Here is a 20,019-nt window from a genome sequence, read left to right on the forward strand (position 1 = left end):
ATATTGCCAAATGTTCAAGCAAGAAAACTCGCAGAAGGTTTTATGTAGCCTTCTTTTGACTGTACAGTCATTTGCATAGTGTAAGAATCTGGAAGTTCAATGCATGTTGCTTAAGTCACACACTATCCAGCTGAGGTCTAAAGATAATAGGCCTATAACGTGTGTGTGTGTAAAGCAAATGTCCTGTATATAACCTATATTACCACTTTCTAAGTATCTCTGAATCAAGGATATGATATGCATACCACTTAGTGAATTCAGAGACAATCCAAGGGGACAGGCATCCTGATGGCTTGAGTACAGCTCTGAGATGCAAACATTTTGGAACAGATGCTATTTGACACAGTTCTTGGTTGCATTATTCAACTGCAATAAATTACTTCAGTGTTAAAAGCCAAACAAAAACAAGTATCGAAATTATGCATCATTTATGCATACAAGAAACTTTGTTTTGCAGCCATTGGGGGGAAACTATTGGACTGAAACAACACAACATGACAGGGTGATACATTATAATATCAACATTTTAATGTTTTGTTTCAGTGTAAAAAAAGAGCTATTTACTCATGCTTAAATCATACAATGGGATTTTCCCACAGTTTTGCTATTTGATAATTAGTTCTAGAAAACATATCTACCCTCTGGAGATCTGTGAATGAAGCAAAATCTTTTAGCATGTGCCTGGATTTTGATCCAAGACCCACTGACATTAAAATGGTCTCATAAATAATTCTCAAGACTTATTAATAAAATTTGGTGGAGCAATACAAAAACACTGGGTTGGATCCTAAGCCCCATTCCGGTCATGCAAGTGGCACTTTTGCCCACATGAGATTTCCTGTGCTACACGTCCACTCTACTCTGAAGGTCCACTGACACCATAGGAGCAGCATTTTTGGCACCACAGCAGGCTATGGTGAAAACGGGAGGGTGGGAAACTTTTGTGAGCTCCTCTCTGCTCATAGTGCAGGATCTATCTCAGAGTGGGTAGTACAATACCAGGCAATTTACAGACTGAACAGCATTGCTGGAACAAACAGCAGTGAGCATCAAACTGTACTGATTTTCTTATCAGAGTGCTGCTCTATATTTCAGGATATTATGCTAGAAAGCAAGACACTAATAGAAGAACTATATGAAGAACTTCAACTCACAGGCAAAGCAGATTCCTCCTTTTTAAATCTCTGATTACTGTGCCATTCTCTGTGCTTTGGAATCACTGTAATGGATTCTGAGAAAGAGACCTCAAAGGACAGTTCTTCTGTCACTGAGTGGCTGTCCTTATCGGATTCACATTCGAGACAGCTAGTAGCTGAAATCAAGGAAGATTACACATGAATGCTATATTCTCTGCAGAAAAATATTAAAGGGAGACCACATAAGTGCCAGCCTGCCACTGAGAAATTGACAGCAACCATTCCTACTGGTTCACAGTTAAACCATTACTGCTGGCTGCCTATATGTGGCCACTCTGGGATTCACATGGAATTTACATAGATATTTTTACTGATTTATTCCATCTCTATTCTTTACCTAGCCATTAATGAACTGAATGTCTTGCCTCTCCCTCTTTCCTTGAAATGCTTGGAGACCATGAATTATTAGAGAGTACAGCTTTTGTTGTCACTGGAGTCAGATCCTGCAAAAATCTAGACACCAAATGTCTAGCAGTAAAGAACTGTTGGGACATTTGAATTAAGACTGCCAGGCTCTTGGTGGGGCGAGGGATCCCCCACTCCCAGCCTCCGTCTCCCACTGCCACTCACCTGGCCAGCAGGGGGAGGGGGAGGCCCCAGGGAACAGGCCTGGGAGGCAAGAAACCTCCTGGGCCAGAATGCAGCGGGTCCACTACCCATGGGCATGATGACATCATTTTCAGGAGTTACATCACTGTGCCCAGCTGTGGGCATGCTCCCACCCTGCACAGGGGTCAATCAAGAGCATGCCTGCCACTGGGTGTGATGATGTCACTCCTGGAAATGACATCATCACACTGCGCAGGAAGTGTATGCATGCAAGAAGCCTCAAATGGTGAGTGCTGGGTCCTGGCAACCCAAATTTGAAAGTACGTACCTAGTGAAAAGAGCCACACTGTGCTCCCAAGTACCACTGTGTCTTTAGGGGTACCTTGATTCCTCTTGCATTGCCCAAGGAGTAACTCAGGGCCAGTTCCAGGCTTTTGTAGGCCCTGGGTAACAGAATATAACTGGGTCCCCTTTCACCTTTGGAACAGTCTCTTTGACCTCTAGGTACAATCCTGCCATTTGGCCACTTCTCTTTGGCTTTGCCTTTTCTCTCTTTGCCACTTAAATTTATTTTCTCTTGCTTGCCTTTCATTACTGAGTATAAAACCAGAGAGATGCGCCTAGAAGCCAATGGCCGTCGCACCCTGACTATCTTTATGGGAACTGTATGAAATAGCATTTTCTAAGTAACTGCTGGATGAAGGAGGACTGAAATGGAAAGCTGTATGCTAGCAAGCCTGCTGCGGTTACTGCTTAATGAAGCCTTCCTGTTGCTCTGTTATGAATTTTGGATCATGATTGCTGTATGAATTGTAAATTGGTTCCTGTTTGAAATTGCTTTGTAGCTGATTATTGTCACAAAGTTGGAAAGCACGGTCACTTTAAATAATGGTTCTAGCACTATGTATTGTTAAGTATACAAGCACTGATGCACTTTTGTAAATTGCTTATTGTATTGCGTCTGCCGGCTAAAGTTAGACCTGGTGTGCCTTCTACTTTGTGTAAATTCTTCTGATAAATACATTTAAATTTTTGTCATTTGGATTGTACCAGTTTACTTGTTTCTTAGTAAGCCCTGTCATGGTGTTCCTCTTACTTTGGCCACCAGAACAGTCTACAGCATGCACCAACACAAGATTCCAATTGCGGGGAGGCCAAAATACAAACAACTCCAGAGGGTTTTTTTCATTTTTAGAACAATGGTTTGCAATCATTTGGTACCATTATCATAACATGGGCCACAACTATCAGATGCTTTTCTGCTATCCTGTTCAACACAGTGCCTGCAAGACCTTTTTCCTGTGGTGTCTGTGACATGCAGAAATTCCACTGCATGTCCACATGATGTCCACTGATTTGCTAATAACAAGGAGAGAGAGAGAATGTGTGTGTGATTAGAGTGGGCGAATTGTCCCTTGGTGCCTTGCTGAGAACTTAGCAGATACTTGCTTTCCCAAATAATCCATCACCATAATGTAATAAAGTTGATGTTCTCTGCTTTACTGTGGTGTGAGGTTTTCAAATCTTGAGAAAAATGGGACTTGAGATCTGCCCCATCTCAGCCAATACAGATCCAAGCACTGGAGTAACTGAAAGCAGCACTGCTGAACATATAAACATGTGAAGCTGCCTTATACTGAATGAGTCCACTAATTCAATCAAGGCCAGTATTATCTACTGAGATTGAGAGTGACTCCTTGGGGTCATAGAAGCCAAACTTGGTGATACCATCACCTTAAGTCTACCATGGGCACAGCACCATTTTAAAGCTTATTTTTTCACTTTTGAAAATGCTGTAGGGGTCCAATGCTACTGGGATCACAGCATGGGGGGATGAAGATCCCCTTTCCTCCATGCCATTTTCTAGATCCCAAACAGCTCTGTAGCCATTTCATCCCTCTGTTCCTCAATCCCTAGTAGGATTGTGTCCCTGTGGCATTTCGAAAAGTTTTACAACAGCTCTAAAATGGTGCCTGACCTTGTGGTGGACTCAAGGATGTATTATCATCTAGTCTGGTCCTCTTCACAACATCTATTGACCTGAAACTTTTAAAGACTGAAACTGGGAATGCCGGAGATTGAACTTGAGGCCTAGATGCTCTAGCACTGAGCCCCTTCCCAGCCCCTGTTGTTGTTCTTGCTCTTGCTGCTCCTTGCTTGGCTACTTCATTAATTCCTTGCTCTATGCTGGCTGCATAAACAGTGTTGCTGAAAACTATTGCCTAGAAAGTCCCTGGAGGCAGCAGTCACTGATGAAAGTGTCACTCTTGTAGGTGCTTCTCTCATTACCTAGTGACTAGTCTACTTACAATGCACAACACATTTTGCAGGGCAATTCCAGGCAGATGAAAAAACTGGGGCAAATTATAATTTATGTCTGTTCCTCCTACTCACATAAATGGAGCTTAAAAGTGCTCAACTTTGAAGGAACTGTGCCTTTACTATTCCAAAAGCACACTTGGTATTAACTGGAATCAACAGTGCCTGGTGGTGGTAGACAAAACCAAGGTGATACTGGATATTTAAAATGTAATTGTTTTTACTCATTTCGAGCACATAAAAATAAAAAAGACATTTCACCATGGCAAAGAGTTTATTCAACTTTTATTTATAGAATCAAGCGACATATATTTGTATGTACTCACAGCTAACCAACCTGGTTTGTGCATAGGAAGCTGGATACCATTAGTTGTCACAGGTGACATTGGGATGGCCTCAAAAGTGGGCTGCAGAACAAGAAAGTCATCATTGTAGTCATCATCATCATCTATCTGTGATGCAGTGTTGCAATATTATGATTTCAGGTTACCAGGTCCATTTAGATTTAGGGTTACTAGACCCTGGCACTTACTTTATTGCTTGGCCCATAATGCTCTTCACACACTCGCTGCACTGGTGCAATGATGCCACTTTTGGGAAGTGATGTCATTGCACAGGCACAGGGGTGCACTTGTGTTTTGCAGTGGGCTGATTTTGGTGCTGGTGAGTTTTTAAATTTTTCCCATACCACTACTTTGAGCACTGGTGGGTAACAGGAGCTCAGAGCAGGGGGTTCCACTGGGGTGAAAGACTACGGAAGCAATCCTGAACAGGTATACTCAGTATGTCCCATGTTTTTTTTTTTAAATATTTTTTATTTTTCAATATCTAACATACAAAACTACTACATACATACATACCCTACAAAACAGTAACTACAAAAGACTACAATAGCACAAGGGATGGGAAGGAAAGGAGAAAAAAAAGAAAGGGAAGGGGGGGGAAAGGGGAAGGTAATCTACAAACACTAAACACTACGTTTCATGTTTTCCCTTCATACTGCCATTATTCAAAAGTTAAAGCTTTATATTATATTGATGGAGTGGTTGACCTTACTAAATGCAAATTACAATTTAAATTCAAATTAAATTTTTCTTCCCCTCCTGGGTCCCGGACGCAATTCTCTCTGAGCAGCTGCAGCCGCAGTGCTCATTTCCTCCCCCTCCCCCTCAGACTTCTCCTTTTCGTCTTGCTTGGTGCACTGAAATTCCGGATTTTTATCCTCAAAATCCCTTAGTTGATCTTCTGATAATAACTTGAAAGCTTGATCTTTGTGACTGAACCAGATTCCTTCCGGAAATAACCATTTGTACTTTATTCCACGTTCTCTCAGAAGAGCTGTGAACTTTTTATACTTAAAACGTCTTTTCCGAACTAGAAATGGGACGTCTTTCAATATCTTAACTTTATTACCCAAAAAGTCCAAATCCGCATTGTATGAATTATATAGGATAGTGTCCCGGATCCTCTTAGATGAAAAATCAATGATGATCTCGCGAGGCAACTGACGCTTCATTGCATATTTTGAAGTAGCCCGACGGACTTCCAAAATGGCGCTTTTTACTCAGTATGTCCCATGTTATTCAATAGTGTTTACTCTCAGGGAAGTATCTTTTAAGTTATAGCCTATGATTGAAGTCTGCCAAAGATTTCCAAAGCAGATAGGAGGGGAGGGGTCTCCCCTTGTGACGACTCGATTGGCAGGGAAAGAGAAAGTGTCATTTCCTGGGTAGCTGTGGGGATGGGAGGTGGGGAGATGAACTCACTCCATGCACATTAGTCTCATTCCCTGTTCCTGCCAACAGAGTTAATTAATAACGTAAAGTCTCTCTCTCTTTGGGATCTGATTGGTGAATGCTGTTCAGGAAAACAAGCTGCTGATTGGCAAGGCAAGCCCAGTACCTGCCTGTTGCTGGAAGGTACAAAACAAAGTGAAACACACAACTTTTTTGGTGGAAGGGACTCATTACAATTTAGTTTCCCAGATTTGGTTCAGTGTTCTGGATAGCCATGTTAAACTGCAGCCAAAAGGCTTGTGGTATCTTAAAAATTAACAAATTTATTGTAGAAAAAAGTCATAAAAGCTTCTTCTACAACGAATTTGTTAGTCTGAGTGCTTTTTGCTGTTTCAGATATCCTTGAGCTGAAATGAAACAACAAATTTGTGGGATAATTTTGATTTGGAAATATTCAGACAACCTTAACACTAACTAGGGATGTAGATGACTAGGTCTGTGGCAACTGATGATGAAGAAAAATCGCCAGAGAGATTATGCAACTCCATTATAATGCTTTCAAAAGATAGTAATGTCACATTTAGCACCACCACATTTAAAAGATGTCTAATATTTATGTCTTTCAACAATAGACAAGTACCCCACTTAGCTCATTGAGGTTTGCAAAATATCAACCCAAACTACTTTTCAGTACACATTTTTTGCATATTCTCAGTGACTGCAACAGAGGCTGAACAAAATTTCAGCAAGCTCATACTCATCAAAAACTATAAGTATTCTACTGTGTGTGTGCATGTGTGTATGTGTGTGTGTGCCATCAAGTCACAATCAACTTTTGGTGACCTCAGCAAGGGGCTATCAAGGCAATTGAGAAGCAGAGGTGGTTTGCCAGTGCCTTCCTCTGCAGAGTCTTCCTTGATGGTTGACCCTGCTTAGCTTCTGAGATCTGATGAGATTGGGCTGTACAATGCTGCCTCCCCTCCCCAGTATTCTACTGTGGGGCATGAATAGTTAAACTACCTACCTATTTTGTCTATTGAGGGTGCATTTGTCAGAAAAATTAACCAACTCATGCTCAGTCTCCAAAATCCATCTCAGGTTTGGTTGAAAGGGAGAGTTCAATGAGTGTGCCCCAATTTTGACTAATAAAGTTAACACATTTTAAAAAATACAAATTTGCAACATTTATATAGGATTTTTTTCTCCACAATTGACTGTCACACGTTTCCAAGTTTTAGAGTCCAGTAGTATGCCAAGATGTCTTTTAAATAGAAATCCTTAAATGTTAATTAGTGGGTAACTAACAATACCTTCCCCCAAATCTCCAAAGCACTAAACATTCTACTTACAGAAGTGTCACTGACCCCAAAGATGTCTCGTACATCTCTGACTGTGTGTTTATTTTTCTTTCTCATGGTCTGTGTGTAGGTGTTATATCTTTTTTGTACTGCAGCTGCTTGAGTTCGGGTCAAGGTGGAAAGCAATGCTTCTCCATCCTCCTCTTCAGACCCTGATATTAACGTAGACAAACCTACATCATGTAACCATTCAGCTTCCAATTCCCCTTCTGTGGAAAAGAAACAGTGTATTAATAATCAATTAATTAATGGAGTGAAAGAGAGAGGTAGGCACTGAACAGTAGAAAATCACGCATTTGGACATCATACAAATCAAAACCTGAAAACAACATCTCATTCATTCATTCATTCATTCATTCATTCATTCATTCATTCATCATATCTTTATTGGCATAACAGAAACATAAAATGGCGTTCACAATCCATAAGGAGTCTAAATCATATACATAACATAAAAACATAAAATTAACATAAGACCCCATTTTACAGCATATTTGGATTTGATCTTAAGTATTTCCTCCCAAAAATTTGCAACTTCTCTGGTAATTTCCATTACCGAATCACTCAATATGAACCAACAGTTGATGACACTATTCTGAAAGGCTATTACCTAGGAAAGACTGTCAAACAAATTCCTATGTAGGTTTGCATTCATTACTATAGGGTTAGATTCTATGAACTATAAAGTACAAGGACACTGGCAAAAGGTGCTTGTGGGATCTTTCTCTCATTTCCCTCTTCCAGCAGTTATTTCTGCACCCTGAAAGCTGGTGCTGGGGGTTCATGGAAGCCTGTGGGCATAATTCCATGGGGCGCGGCTGGGCAGCAACTAGAAGCATCAGATTTCCTCTTTTGTCCTCAAAGCTTCATCTAGCAAAAAATGGTTCTGCTAGCAGAAATGAGAGGTAGGAAAGATTTTACATGATTTCAGCTCCTTGCTGATTCTCAAGTCAGGAACTGGGCCCCCTTAATGGGTCACAGGAACCTTGTGGAAGTGGGCAAGCTGTGGGTGTCAGGGATGGTGCAGGACTCCAGCTGGAACAAACTGAAAACAGGGGAAGGGGGAGGGTTGTGCTGTGGGATTGAAGTGGAATCTACAGATCTGGGTTTTTTAGAAATAAACAAAAAGCGTTCTGTGGAGTCCTGTTCACCTAAAACTGGTAGGTAACCATTTTCTTAATGCAGTCAGGTAATCAGAGCTCATGGAACCATTGAAGCACACTTGGCATTGGCTTGGCAGGGCCAGGGGGGTCTGCCTCCACTACATACATGTTTTGGAGCAGAAGCTGCTGCCTGCTTCACTAAAGAAGAAACATAAAAGCAGCTCCAAAGTCCTGTAGCTGGGTGATGATCTCTGCATTTCAGGCAACCGTAGATCCGGCGCTGAGTATCAGTTCATACATTTTGTTTGTTTGTTTGTTTGTTTGTTTGTATTCTGCCTTTCTCACTGAGACTCAAGGCGGATTACATAGTGTGAGATTAGTACAGTCAGTTGCAAGGAGAAGAGCAGGCATTTCCATATAATGTCAAGAACATTTCCATCTTTAAGTGGGAGACTTAACATAAAGTGCCGTGCATTGTGTGGCACACTTCCTCCCGATCCTAATTTATCCCCCTATACAGAATGCGATAAACATTTAAGAGCAATGTCTGTTTTCAAGCTAAAAGAATCAGTAGGGGAATTAATTAGTATTGGAGGAGAAGCAATTTAAACCATGGATGCTCAATCAATTCTTCCTACCCACCCACCTCCTTTCATATTGCAATTGTTTGCAAATTTCAATAGCGCTGATGAACTGTTCAAATAGCGTTCATTTCCCAAACAGCAAAAAAGTATCAAAATGTTCTGCACATGCATAGTCTCATGGTTTTCTTCTATTCATTAAGCATTAGTTGCAATAAAATTTTTTTTAAAAAATCATGGTGTATGGTTTGTCTTCCTTTCTATTCTAGCCTTGCCTGTTTTGCCAGTCTGACTTTTCAGCTTTATGTTCTATATAGACACAGTCATGTAAAGTATTTATATTTATTCCAAATGTCTACATTTCCTAATTTGTATAAATGTATATTAATTAATGCCCTGACCTAGATTGTCCAGGCTAGCCTGATTTAGTCAGATTTCAAAAGCTAAGTAGGGTCAGACCTGGTTAGTACTTGGTTAGTACTTGGAAGTACAAGTACAAGGAAGACGAGGGTTGCTATGGAGAGGCAGGCATTGGCAAACCGCCTCTGTTAGTCTCTTGCCTTGAAAACCCCACAGGGTCAATGTAAGTTGGCTGTGACTTGATGGCTCTTCACACACACACACACACACACACACATGCATATGAGTAATTTATATAACTATACTAAGCACATTTCAAAAAGTTAGCTGTAGTTTACCATTTCTACACTCCTCTCTGTATCTTTTTATTGATTCGAAATTTTGGACCATGAATTTCTGGAGAAATTAGGGGGAGCAGGTTCTCATTTAAAATTTTTCATTTTAAACTTAATCATGAGTCTCACTGCTTCAATGAGTAAACATTTAAGACAGCGTATATCAAACATGCCATCAGGGTAACATTACTAAACATTGCCTTGTATGAGTACCAGATTCACTAGAACGCCAATGTTGTGCAGTAGTTAGTGTCAGACTATAAGACCCAGTTTTGAACCTCTACTGTGTTGCAGGATGACCTCAGGCCAGTCACACACTCTCAGCCTAACCTACCTCATAGGGTTGTTGTGAGGATAAAATTGAGAACAGGAGAAAGTGCTTTGGGTCTCTATTGTGGTGAAAAGCAGGATAAAATTAACTAAATAAATAAGTGTACTAAATATCAAAGATTAGGCTTATGTTAAAAAAAAACAGATGTTACAGAACTAAAAATAATTGAAATATTTAAAGCAAAGCATGCATGAGGATGTACTGGGAGTGTGTATGCTCACCATCAGGAGGTTTAACTTCTAGAAGAGTCTGATCATCTTGTCTGTCCTCAGTGCACTCTTTGATATTTTCCACCTCACACCAGAAATCTTCCATGGAAGTGCTATCAACAGAGGCTTGGGAATTAGAACGGCTGTACGCAGGATGATGTAAAGATTCATTGGAGAGCATTCTGTTAATTCTTTGGCATCGGGGGAGGGATTTTCTGAAACAGAATAAATTAAACAAAGATGAAAGAAATTCTATAAACTTGTAACCAGTAAGTTTATTGCAGTTAGCCATTGGCCATAGCAAATTTACAACTTAAAACATGCAGTTAACATCCAATCCATAAACTCCACAATCTATAACAGATACAGATACATCTATAACAGATAGAGTTCTGGTATTGTTTAATAACAAATTATCTATCCAAAAGCTCTGTGAGCTACCACCTTTGCTTGTATCTTTGTTGCTGCAACAGAGAATAAAGTGACTTTGTAAGACACCTCCGCATCTAAATCAGATAACAGTATAGAAATTTTTTCTACCTCTGAATATTGCTTTAGACTGGCTAGAATCACTGCCAGAAATTTGTCTCTTGGGGTACAATACAATGGTCAGGAGAGGATATAGTGGGGCAAATCCTCAATTTCTTTAAAGCCGTATATGCAGTAGGCATTGTTTAAAAATGTAGAGAGGTAAAGGATACTCTAAGTGCGCAATTCGAGATGTTAACTAAATAAGCAGTTCTGAAATTATCATATTTAAATAATTTGTACCAAAGTGCAGCCTTTGAATTCAGGATTGGTGCACAATCTATCTTTGCATCAAAGTCGTATATCTAGTTCCTGATTTCAGAGCTGTCAATTGCTGACCCAAGAGATCATCTGGGATAGGATATCTGGAACAGATACTGTCAAGAAACACATAACACTGCGGATCTTTAGATAGCAGCACATTTAAAGACTGTTGGCTAAGCGTGTTAGCTCTAGTATTTGTATTTCTTATCCAGTATTTTATGATGATTAAATGGGCTAAACACACCTTAAAAAATGGTTCTGAATATATTCAAGGCTAGCCAAAATTACTTCATGGAGCCAACACATAGCCCTCCCAAGTGACTATGAAGGTGGCAGGGTAAGACACTTGGGCCATCCATCCCTCCTTCTCTGTGTTTCCACCTATAATAGCATAGCTGTTTGCAAAAGAGGTTTCAACCCCTCAGTCCAGCTACACTGTTTCCAGGAGTATGGTGGTTATCCTGCCATACTAGCCGGTGGCATAGCCACTTAGGCAGGTGGCAGTCCTTTGCCTCCCTGGAAGGATGGAGGCAGACGGCGAGCCCTACATACGGGGCTCAGCTTTTGGGGGTGGAGTCCTGCAGCGTTAGCTGGCCTCTCCGCCTCCAGAGCTTCAGTCTTGCCTCGTGCTTGGCCCACCCACCTCACCCTATTTCAGTGTGGGACTAGCTGGTAGCCTTTGATGGGGCCAGGTAGGAATTTTTATCTCCTTGTTCCTAATTGGCAGCTGGACGGGAGTTTTTTGCCTACCTCGCACTGAGAGATCTGTGGGGTCAATTGGCTTGGTGGGTCTGAGTTAATTCCACGGGAACAGGATTTCAGTTAGGGGAAATCTGTAGCAGGCCGGTGAGCACCCTTGGCACCTCCCCATTGGTGGGGAATTGAGGTCTGTCAGGAGTGGCTGGCTGCCGTACGGCCCAGTTGCGAGGACAGACGCCCTGGGTGGGGAACCCCTGGACAAGCCAGTCTCCCCCCCGCTGCCGTACGGCTGGGTGGGGGAGCTTTACAGGGGTGAACCACTTCACCTGGCCAGGCCAGGTCTCAGCCATTTGACGGATGGCTCGCACCTGGGGCAGCGGGTGTCTCGCCCAGACAGGTCAGGGCGGGGTACTGGAGTGACCTCAGGGCCTGACCTGTACCGCTAGTTAGGCCCTTGCTGTAGTTGATGTTTGCTTGTTATTATTTTAATAAAGCGGCCCATGTTAGAACTCAAACACTGTGTCTGTCTCTCATTCTGACTAGGGGGGCAATAGGGCTTCTACAGATGGAAGTACCGCATTGTCCTTTTTCTTCCCTTGTTATGATTTGGGCATAAATGAGTGGGTGGGTCAGGTAATGTCACAGGGGTGACCATCTGAGAAACAGTTCACTTCTAAGGTCCCAGAAACATGTCACTGTGACATTGGCAATAGCTGCCCCCCACCCCGCCGCCTTTTGGGAGGACCTGCTGTGTAGATACCAAATATGCCTTGTCTTCCTTTCTCTGAAGGCAATAAAATAAAAAGCATGGTGTCAAGGTAAGATCATTCAGTGATCTATGGTATTTAGCTTGCCTTTCCTGTCCCTATGCTCTTTTGGCCTGCTACCCAAGTTCTTGGTCTTAACACTCTTGTGTGCATATCTCTGACACTCCTTCCTGTCACATGCCTCTAACGTCATCTGTCTTCCTGTCATGTGGTTGTATGCGGTCCATGCTCAGAGAGTGCTGGTCAGGAAATGCTAAAGAATGCTATGGCAGATGAAAGATGTCTTTTCCTTAGATGTCTCTCTGAAGACAGGGGGAGTCATCAGATTTTTCCCCTTGACTAATTAACATTCCAGAGACAAGGATGAATGTCTCTTTACAAATGACAGTCACAGTGACTTTTATTTTGTTTTTGTTGTAAGAGATCCACATAATCTACTCTTTTAAACTTTGTTTTATAGTGCTTTATACTTTGTTTTATAGTGCTTTTAGGTATGTGCCATAGCTAAAAGCTAAATTTCTGTAAACTACATGTGAATGTTTCAGAAGCTTTCCAGAGTCCAGACCACATTACTTTTGACCAGTCATGCATGCACTCAAGTTTACTATAGAAGAAGCAGCTGAGGTCTAAAAAGAATATAAAGGATAAAAATGGCTTGCTTGGATTAGACTGTATTAGTCACTGTCAGGGAATTCAAACATTTCCTCTCTCCCAGAGGGAGCAATGCTGACCATGATCCTTGTCCTCTCCAAGCCTCACAGCCTGATTCCAATTCCTTTGTCACTTCAAGCGATGGCTTATACCACCATATTAGGGAGAAAAAGGGGTGGTGATTTCAGCAGCAGGATTTTCTTTTTATTACAAACAAATAAAAAACAGATTGTGTCATGCTTGCAAAATCCAGTGAGATAGGGCCTATTTAACTAATATAGTCAAGGCTGTAGTCAAAATAACACATTTCCAAAGCAGCATTTCAATTACAAAAACAAATCTGAAACATCCCTGAAAGATAAAGTAGCTTTTTAAAAATGTCTGTGTGTTCAAAATAAATGTCAAATGAGAAGTTCAGCACATTCTCCCTGTTAGTACCAGCCAGATAGTTTGCTACACAGCTTCAGTTGTTCTGACCCTTGTTCACAGAAACACAAATATATTCAGGTCTCGAGTAGCAGCAGAATGACCTATATTTCTGAACATTGTTTAGGATTGCCAGCCCCCATTACTTCAAAAGTGGTGGAGGGATTACTGGCAGCTGCAAGTACCCAATCCACATTTCCTGTGTGTGCTCTGGAGGCCCCAATTATGTCACTTCCGGTTGAAAAATGGAAGTAATGGGGTCTCAGGGAGGGAAATCAGTCCCAAACATATCATTTTTGCTAAGTTTGAGATCCATTTGGCCCCCACTGAGACCCTGTGGCTTTTGGTTTTCAATCAGAAGTGCACAGGGCTTTTTTTTCAGCAGGAACACGGTGGAATGGAGTTCTGGCACCTCTTGAAAATGGTCACATGGCTGGTGGCCCCGCCCCCTGATCTCCAGACAGAGGAAAGTTTAGATTGCGTGGAGGGCGATCTAAACATTTTGCCGTGTGCTCCAGTGACTCCTTGCCTGCCCCTCACTCCTTCCCCTCTCCCCACCCAGATGAGTGGAGCCAAGGTGTAAAAGGTTGGGGTGCGGGATCTCACATCACCACCAAGGGGCTGGCATCCCCTAGAAGGGAATGTTCTTGTATTTATGTGGTACTTGCTCTAATTCATAACTGTATTCTGTCAAACTTTATTTAAGCAGCCAGTCATTAAGCAACCCTAGTAATTCATTTATCCTCAAAGTAGGATTGCCATGGCCTGACAACTAACAGGAGACCAGAAGGGGGCACCATCATCAAATGCGTGGTAAGTGATGCCATATCTTGTTAGGAATTGCCAGAAACTATGATAAATCCATAGAGTTTCTAGCCATTCCTAGAGAGGACTGACATCAGTTCTAGAAATGTTGTCTCCCAGAAATGATGTCACACCATTGCCCAGTGTCTGTTTTTGTAGATCACTGCATTTTTCTCTCGTTGGTCACAGCAGTGATGGTGGGAAACAGGAGCCAGGTGGCAGAGGATGCATCTGCCTCTCTGGGGACTTGGCAACCCTAGCTCAAAGCAAAGTGAATGGGCATAAACACAGCCCTCATTATTTAATTAGCTTCAGAACACCAGCTCAATGTATAATATCATACATTAACTGAACACTGATTGGATTTTTAACCCTGGATGTCACTATCACTAACTAAGAAAATGCAGCAGTTCACACATGCTGATTAACTTGTTTATGTGACATGATATCTATGTAATTTAGTACTTCTATTAAGCACTAGATCCCCGTTCATCCAAAGATCTGATATGTATATGTTTTAAATCAAAAGTATACTACTTTAGTTCATAAGAAAGTTCAAGAGTATATGTTCAAAGCAGGTGTTTTAAACCTGACCAGCATCACACCTGGTACTGGTTCAAGGGCTCTTGGACATGATAAGTTCAGCAGGCCTCAAATTATAAAAGGTCCCACTCCACCAACTGAGGGCTGTCAAAAGCTTGAGCGAGTGGTTGTTGCTTACTACCTGCCACCATTCCACAGTGAGAAAGACAGCAAGGGAATGAGCAGGTGGCAGTGGCAAGAAGAAAGAGTAACAGAAGCAGACATCTCTGGACAGGTCAAAGTCCTGTTCATTTCTTGAAAGCTACCAACCTTCTTTAAACCTATTTCACAGCTAATAAGGGCCTTAACAGAGCAGCTGGGAGGGGTAGTTGAGCGAAAAGCCATTTTTCTTCAGACACAGTATAGCCACCTGTGGGGCAGGTTAGGGACTCTTTTGTCTCTGTCTTCAGGGGAAGCATGTTGATAAAAGTGTGATGTCCAAGAGAGACTCATATTTAGTCATTAATTCACCTTTTTTAGTCTTCCAAGGCTGAGGGATAGGGTTGCCGGGCCTATACTTGCCACTAGCAGGAACTTCTGGAGGGTAGAACACAGTGAGGGAGATCATCACACAACATGGTGACATCGCTGCTGGGTCTTCACCCAGATGTGAAGTTGTCACATTGCCCACTGTCACCCATCCTCATTTCCCTACTGCAGTTCCACCGAATGTTGGCAAGAGATGGAGGCTGCTGGCATGGGATTGCCTGTTTTTAGTGAGCAAATGGCAACCCTACAAAGGAAAGCTATATGTACAGGGTGTGTTTTCATTTAAAAGTACTCTGGTAGTTCTAGCGTCTTCAGTCATTCTTAGCTTTTCCCTTGTGGCACAGTTTGCTTGTTTTTTGCTTAGCATTCTGAGTACCTTGTATTATCAATAACTGTTTATACCATGTACCTAGCTGAAGGTGTGAGTTACATTTGAAAATATTTTCAAGTCTCAAAAACCTTACTGAACCTTTACCTTTTTACATGTCTCTTGTGTGGTTATAGGGCAGACAAGGTATCCCTAAAAATAATCTTTAACATCATTATAGCTCTTTTAGCCGGGAGGGAGCAATGAACAAACGTTTACCTCATGGGTGATAACTTTCACACCCATTTAGAATCCACACATAGAGATGGGCGCAAACAGCAATACGAACAAAAAACCCCCACGAACAGCTCAATATGCTGTTCACACTGTTCGTTAAGCCCCGTTCTAAATGAACTGGTGGTCGTTGCAAGCCTTGTTCGTTGCTGTTTGTCAAGCCAGACAGTCTGGCACCTGCAATCAATTCCCTTGGCAACTTAGGCAGGGATTGTCTGAACTCTGTCTGAACTCCTGCTGTTGCCCTGGAAGCCCCAATCTAAGCCCAATTTAGCTTGATAGGCAGGTCTTCCTTTCAAGTGTGGAGCTCCAAATTTGTTACAAGGGAGCAAAGAGCAGGGGGGAGGGCAGCTCCCAGCTCTGGCTTTGCAGACAGTGGAGAGGGAGAGACAGTTGCTGTTGGCATTTTGATAGAGTGCATTGGAGCTTGAATTTTCTTTGTGTGTGGTGGGATAGGGATCTACCCCTTCAAGTTCCAGGGCTGCTGTCAGGCTCTGGGCCAAGTTATTATTTATTATTGGTACCTTTCCTACTGCCTGCTCAGGTAAGGTTTCTGAGAGTGGTGCGGTAGGGATCTTGACCAAACTTGGATGATGGCTGGAGGAGAGCCTGCTGGCCCCCAAGAACAGCCAATCACGAACATGTTTGTGAACAAGGCCATGTTCATAGTTGTTCATGAGTCCCTGTTCGTGGATGGCAACAAACAACAAACATCATGTTCGGGTTTTTTTCTGTTCGTGCCCATCTCTATCCACACACACAAAGAAATTTATTTGACCACTTGGTATGGTTCAAGCTTAACCAAGGAAGGGTGAAGGTGGCATAACAAATAAAAATCCAGAACACATCACCACATTTATTTATATATAAGCCAGGAACCTGCAAAAAACTTGCATGGGGCATTTCATTTCTTTCTGTATCTTCACTCCCACTATTTCTTCTTTCTTTTCAGTGGCAACTAGGGTTGCCAAGTCCCCTTCACTCTCCCGGCGAGAGGCAGAGGGGACCCAGCACTTACCTCTTTGTACACATGTGTTCCTGCACCTGCACAATGAGATCACTTTTGGTGATGTCCCTGCTAGGTGACATCATCAGGCAGGCACAGGAGCACTTGTGCACTTCACAAAAGGCCAATTCGGGGCCCCTGTGAAGCACGGGAGTGCTCTCGGGGCGGTGTGATGACATCACTCCCGGGAAGTGATGTTGTCATGCTGACCAGTGACTGCCAGGCGGGACTGAACACCCTCTACAGTGTCAGGATTCCCCTGACAAATTCCCAACCATAGTAACTACTTATGTTCTAACTCCAAATGTGGCACGTACTTTAAAAGAACTGAATGTAAAATTACCTCTTCGTCCCAAACCAAGATATGAGTGTTACTAATTTTCATGAAAATTATTTCCAAGTTAATATACCTAGGATCATAGTCTAGGGTAGTTTTGCAGATTTGTTCTTCTGATGATATTATCTCTGCTTTTCTGCTGATATTATTTCATAAGACATATAAAAGTGAATGCGTGAATTGCAGAAACATGTCTGACTGTAAACAAAACAAAGTAAGCTGCATTGTTGAGTTTACTATAGTGTCTTTCTATACCGGCAAGAAGACATAAACTTAGCACAAAAGTGAATAGTATCTTTTCTTGCTATCTCATTCAATAATCAACCTGCACATTCAAAATGTCTGGCTTATGCCATTGATCTTTCCTTCCTTAAAACTGCTATGAATTTGTTCATATCCAAAACAAGTTCTACATCAATGCAACATGAAACTTTCTGGGTCTGATTTGAAGCCAGATGTATTCAATAGATATGGGTTGCATGATTGATAGTGATGAGAACTCCACCCAATATAAGTTCTGTTAACCATTTGCCAAGTGCTTACTGCATGTGTGAGACAAAAAACTGATTTCAAAGCATTCATTTGATTTCAGCCCTTGGAAAAATGCTAAAGAAAAGCTCCCTGGAAAATGAATTTGAAATAAAACCAGGATTAGTTATGCTCACTGCTGATACAAATAAATATTTATAGTATCTCTGCAAAAAACGGGTTTCGCATTTGGAAATCAATCACACATTGATTTTGGTGTAGACTATCAACCTAATAAACAGCTACAATCACATCCCCCTGGGCTAAATAAATTATTCTTCACAAACTAGTTTGGTGACACAATCATTCGTTAAATGCTGAGTAATGATGACGAAACTCTGTAGTTTCCATTTAATTAAAACAATGCATACTGGGGAATCCAGAAAATCAAAAAAGAGCATCAAACCACCTTGTCCATTAGAAGTCATACTCAGCCCTCATCTGAACAGGTAACTAGTTACATCGAATAGCAGTGGCTCATTATGTTCAGGCACCAAGTATGATGCGTGATGATTATTCTGGAATCTCTGGATAAATATTAAATGGAAAAAGGTAACTTAAAGATGACATTCAAGGTTTTCTTACATTTACCGTAAAACAAGAATTAATCATCTATTATTTTTCACAGATGAGAAGCCCCAGTAATAATGTTTGGAGAAGTGTATTGTCGAAGGCTTTCACGGCCGGAGAACGATGGTTGTTGTGGGTTTTCCGGGCTGTACTGCCGTGGTCTTGGCATTGTAGTTCCTGACGTTTCGCCAGCAGCTGTGGCTGGCAACTTCAGAGGTGTAGCACCAAAAGACAGAGATCTCTCAGTGTCCTGAGAGATCTCTGTCTTTTGGTGCTACACCTCTGAAGATGCCAGCCACAGCTGCTGGCGAAACGTCAGGAACTACAATGCCAAGACCACGGCAATACAGCCTGGAAAACCCACAACAACCATTTGGAGAAGTGAATAGCACAAAAGTGGTGAGCTATATCTTTAATCCATCACCAGGCCTCCTGACCTCATCCATCAGAGTTCCACTGTAACCTTCCCTTATATCTAGTTAATTCAATTAAGAAGTTTGTAGTGAATCTGGGAATTCTGTTAAATCCACAGCTTTCACCTGTTACTTACAAGTTAAAGGGCTTGTTTGTAAGCAGTGTTTCCTATGCTCAGTAGTATTCCTGAAGTGTGAGGGCATTCTGTGAAACAATCATTTCCACTGTGACACTACAACACACAATAAACATACACTGTAGTTCCCTTCCCATATAAATTCTGTGAAGCTGGAGATTGAAAAGGACTTCATGCTCCAAATATCTCTGTGTTTGAAGGAAAAGCACACACACACAAGAAGTAGAGGACACATTCAAAATGGACAAGTACAGTGCATGTTCAAGTTTAAAGACACTTGAATGTTCAATCCTTAGCACCTCAAGTTTAAAGGAACTCAGGAACAGATATGGAAGAAAAACTGTTTACAACAATGAAGAACTGTATCCCATCAGATTAGGCAACAGTGCATCTTCATACTTCTCTTTTTTCTGAAAGAAGGGGAATGTCTCAGTTAAGATGGTTCGGCCACCTATCATTTGTGCTTATATTAGAAACACGTATCTATTTTTTTAAAATACGCTTCTCAATTAATTTGAGCTCTTTTTCAGTGGATCAAAAGAGTTTAATCAGAGTTTAATGTAGGTAGATTACCTGATTAAAATATTTTGATCCACTAAAAAGGTATCCCCAGTTAATTATATTACACATTGCATCCTTGACAAGTTGTTTCATGTGGCTGTTGTTTTTCAGGATGTTCTACTGTTCAGACTACAGGAATGTGCAGAGTTTATATAATCAGTGAATAGTGTGGAACAGTACACAGTGCTTCTTTAATCTAAGCTTAAAGAACCAGAATTAAAAGCTGGTAGTTTGGCCATTAGCTAGGACACTGAACATTGCTAAAATAGCACTAGTTCCTGCAAGACAATGTTTAACAGGAGGAGAAGGGTTTTTATGTGTGTATAAGTCCATGAAGTAGACACATGAAAACATGAGTCACATTACACTTCTCCAAAACAGTGGTGTCCAGTCATACTGATCAAGAGGTTTCCGATGTGCCACTGTCTCCATTATATATATTACACTATTTACAACTCAAGACTGTGTTTTATTCATTCCTATGAAGTCTACTGTGCATGTAGCTTCAAGAAGGAAAAAAATGTATATAATCAGTACTCGGGGTGATTTAGAAAGTATTCTCAAAGAATGTGAATGTGG

At 41.5% G+C, this 20,019-nt stretch overlaps 1 protein-coding gene across 1 annotated transcript in view; it reads right to left on the reverse strand.

Moving 5' to 3' along the window:
* Positions 1-20,019, reverse strand: part of ARHGAP28 (Rho GTPase activating protein 28) — an 88,616-nt gene that overhangs the window by 22,204 nt on the left and 46,393 nt on the right. The window contains exons 2-5 of the mRNA XM_054984976.1: positions 10,090-10,292; positions 7,150-7,367; positions 4,402-4,471; positions 1,155-1,312 (exon numbers count right to left, since the gene is read on the reverse strand). Coding sequence (XP_054840951.1) covers positions 1,155-1,312; positions 4,402-4,471; positions 7,150-7,367; positions 10,090-10,292 — 649 coding nt within the window. The remainder of the gene's footprint in view (positions 1-1,154; positions 1,313-4,401; positions 4,472-7,149; positions 7,368-10,089; positions 10,293-20,019) is intronic.

Source organism: Eublepharis macularius, chromosome 7, assembly GCF_028583425.1.
Source record: "Eublepharis macularius isolate TG4126 chromosome 7, MPM_Emac_v1.0, whole genome shotgun sequence".
NCBI lineage: Eukaryota > Metazoa > Chordata > Lepidosauria > Squamata > Eublepharidae > Eublepharis > Eublepharis macularius.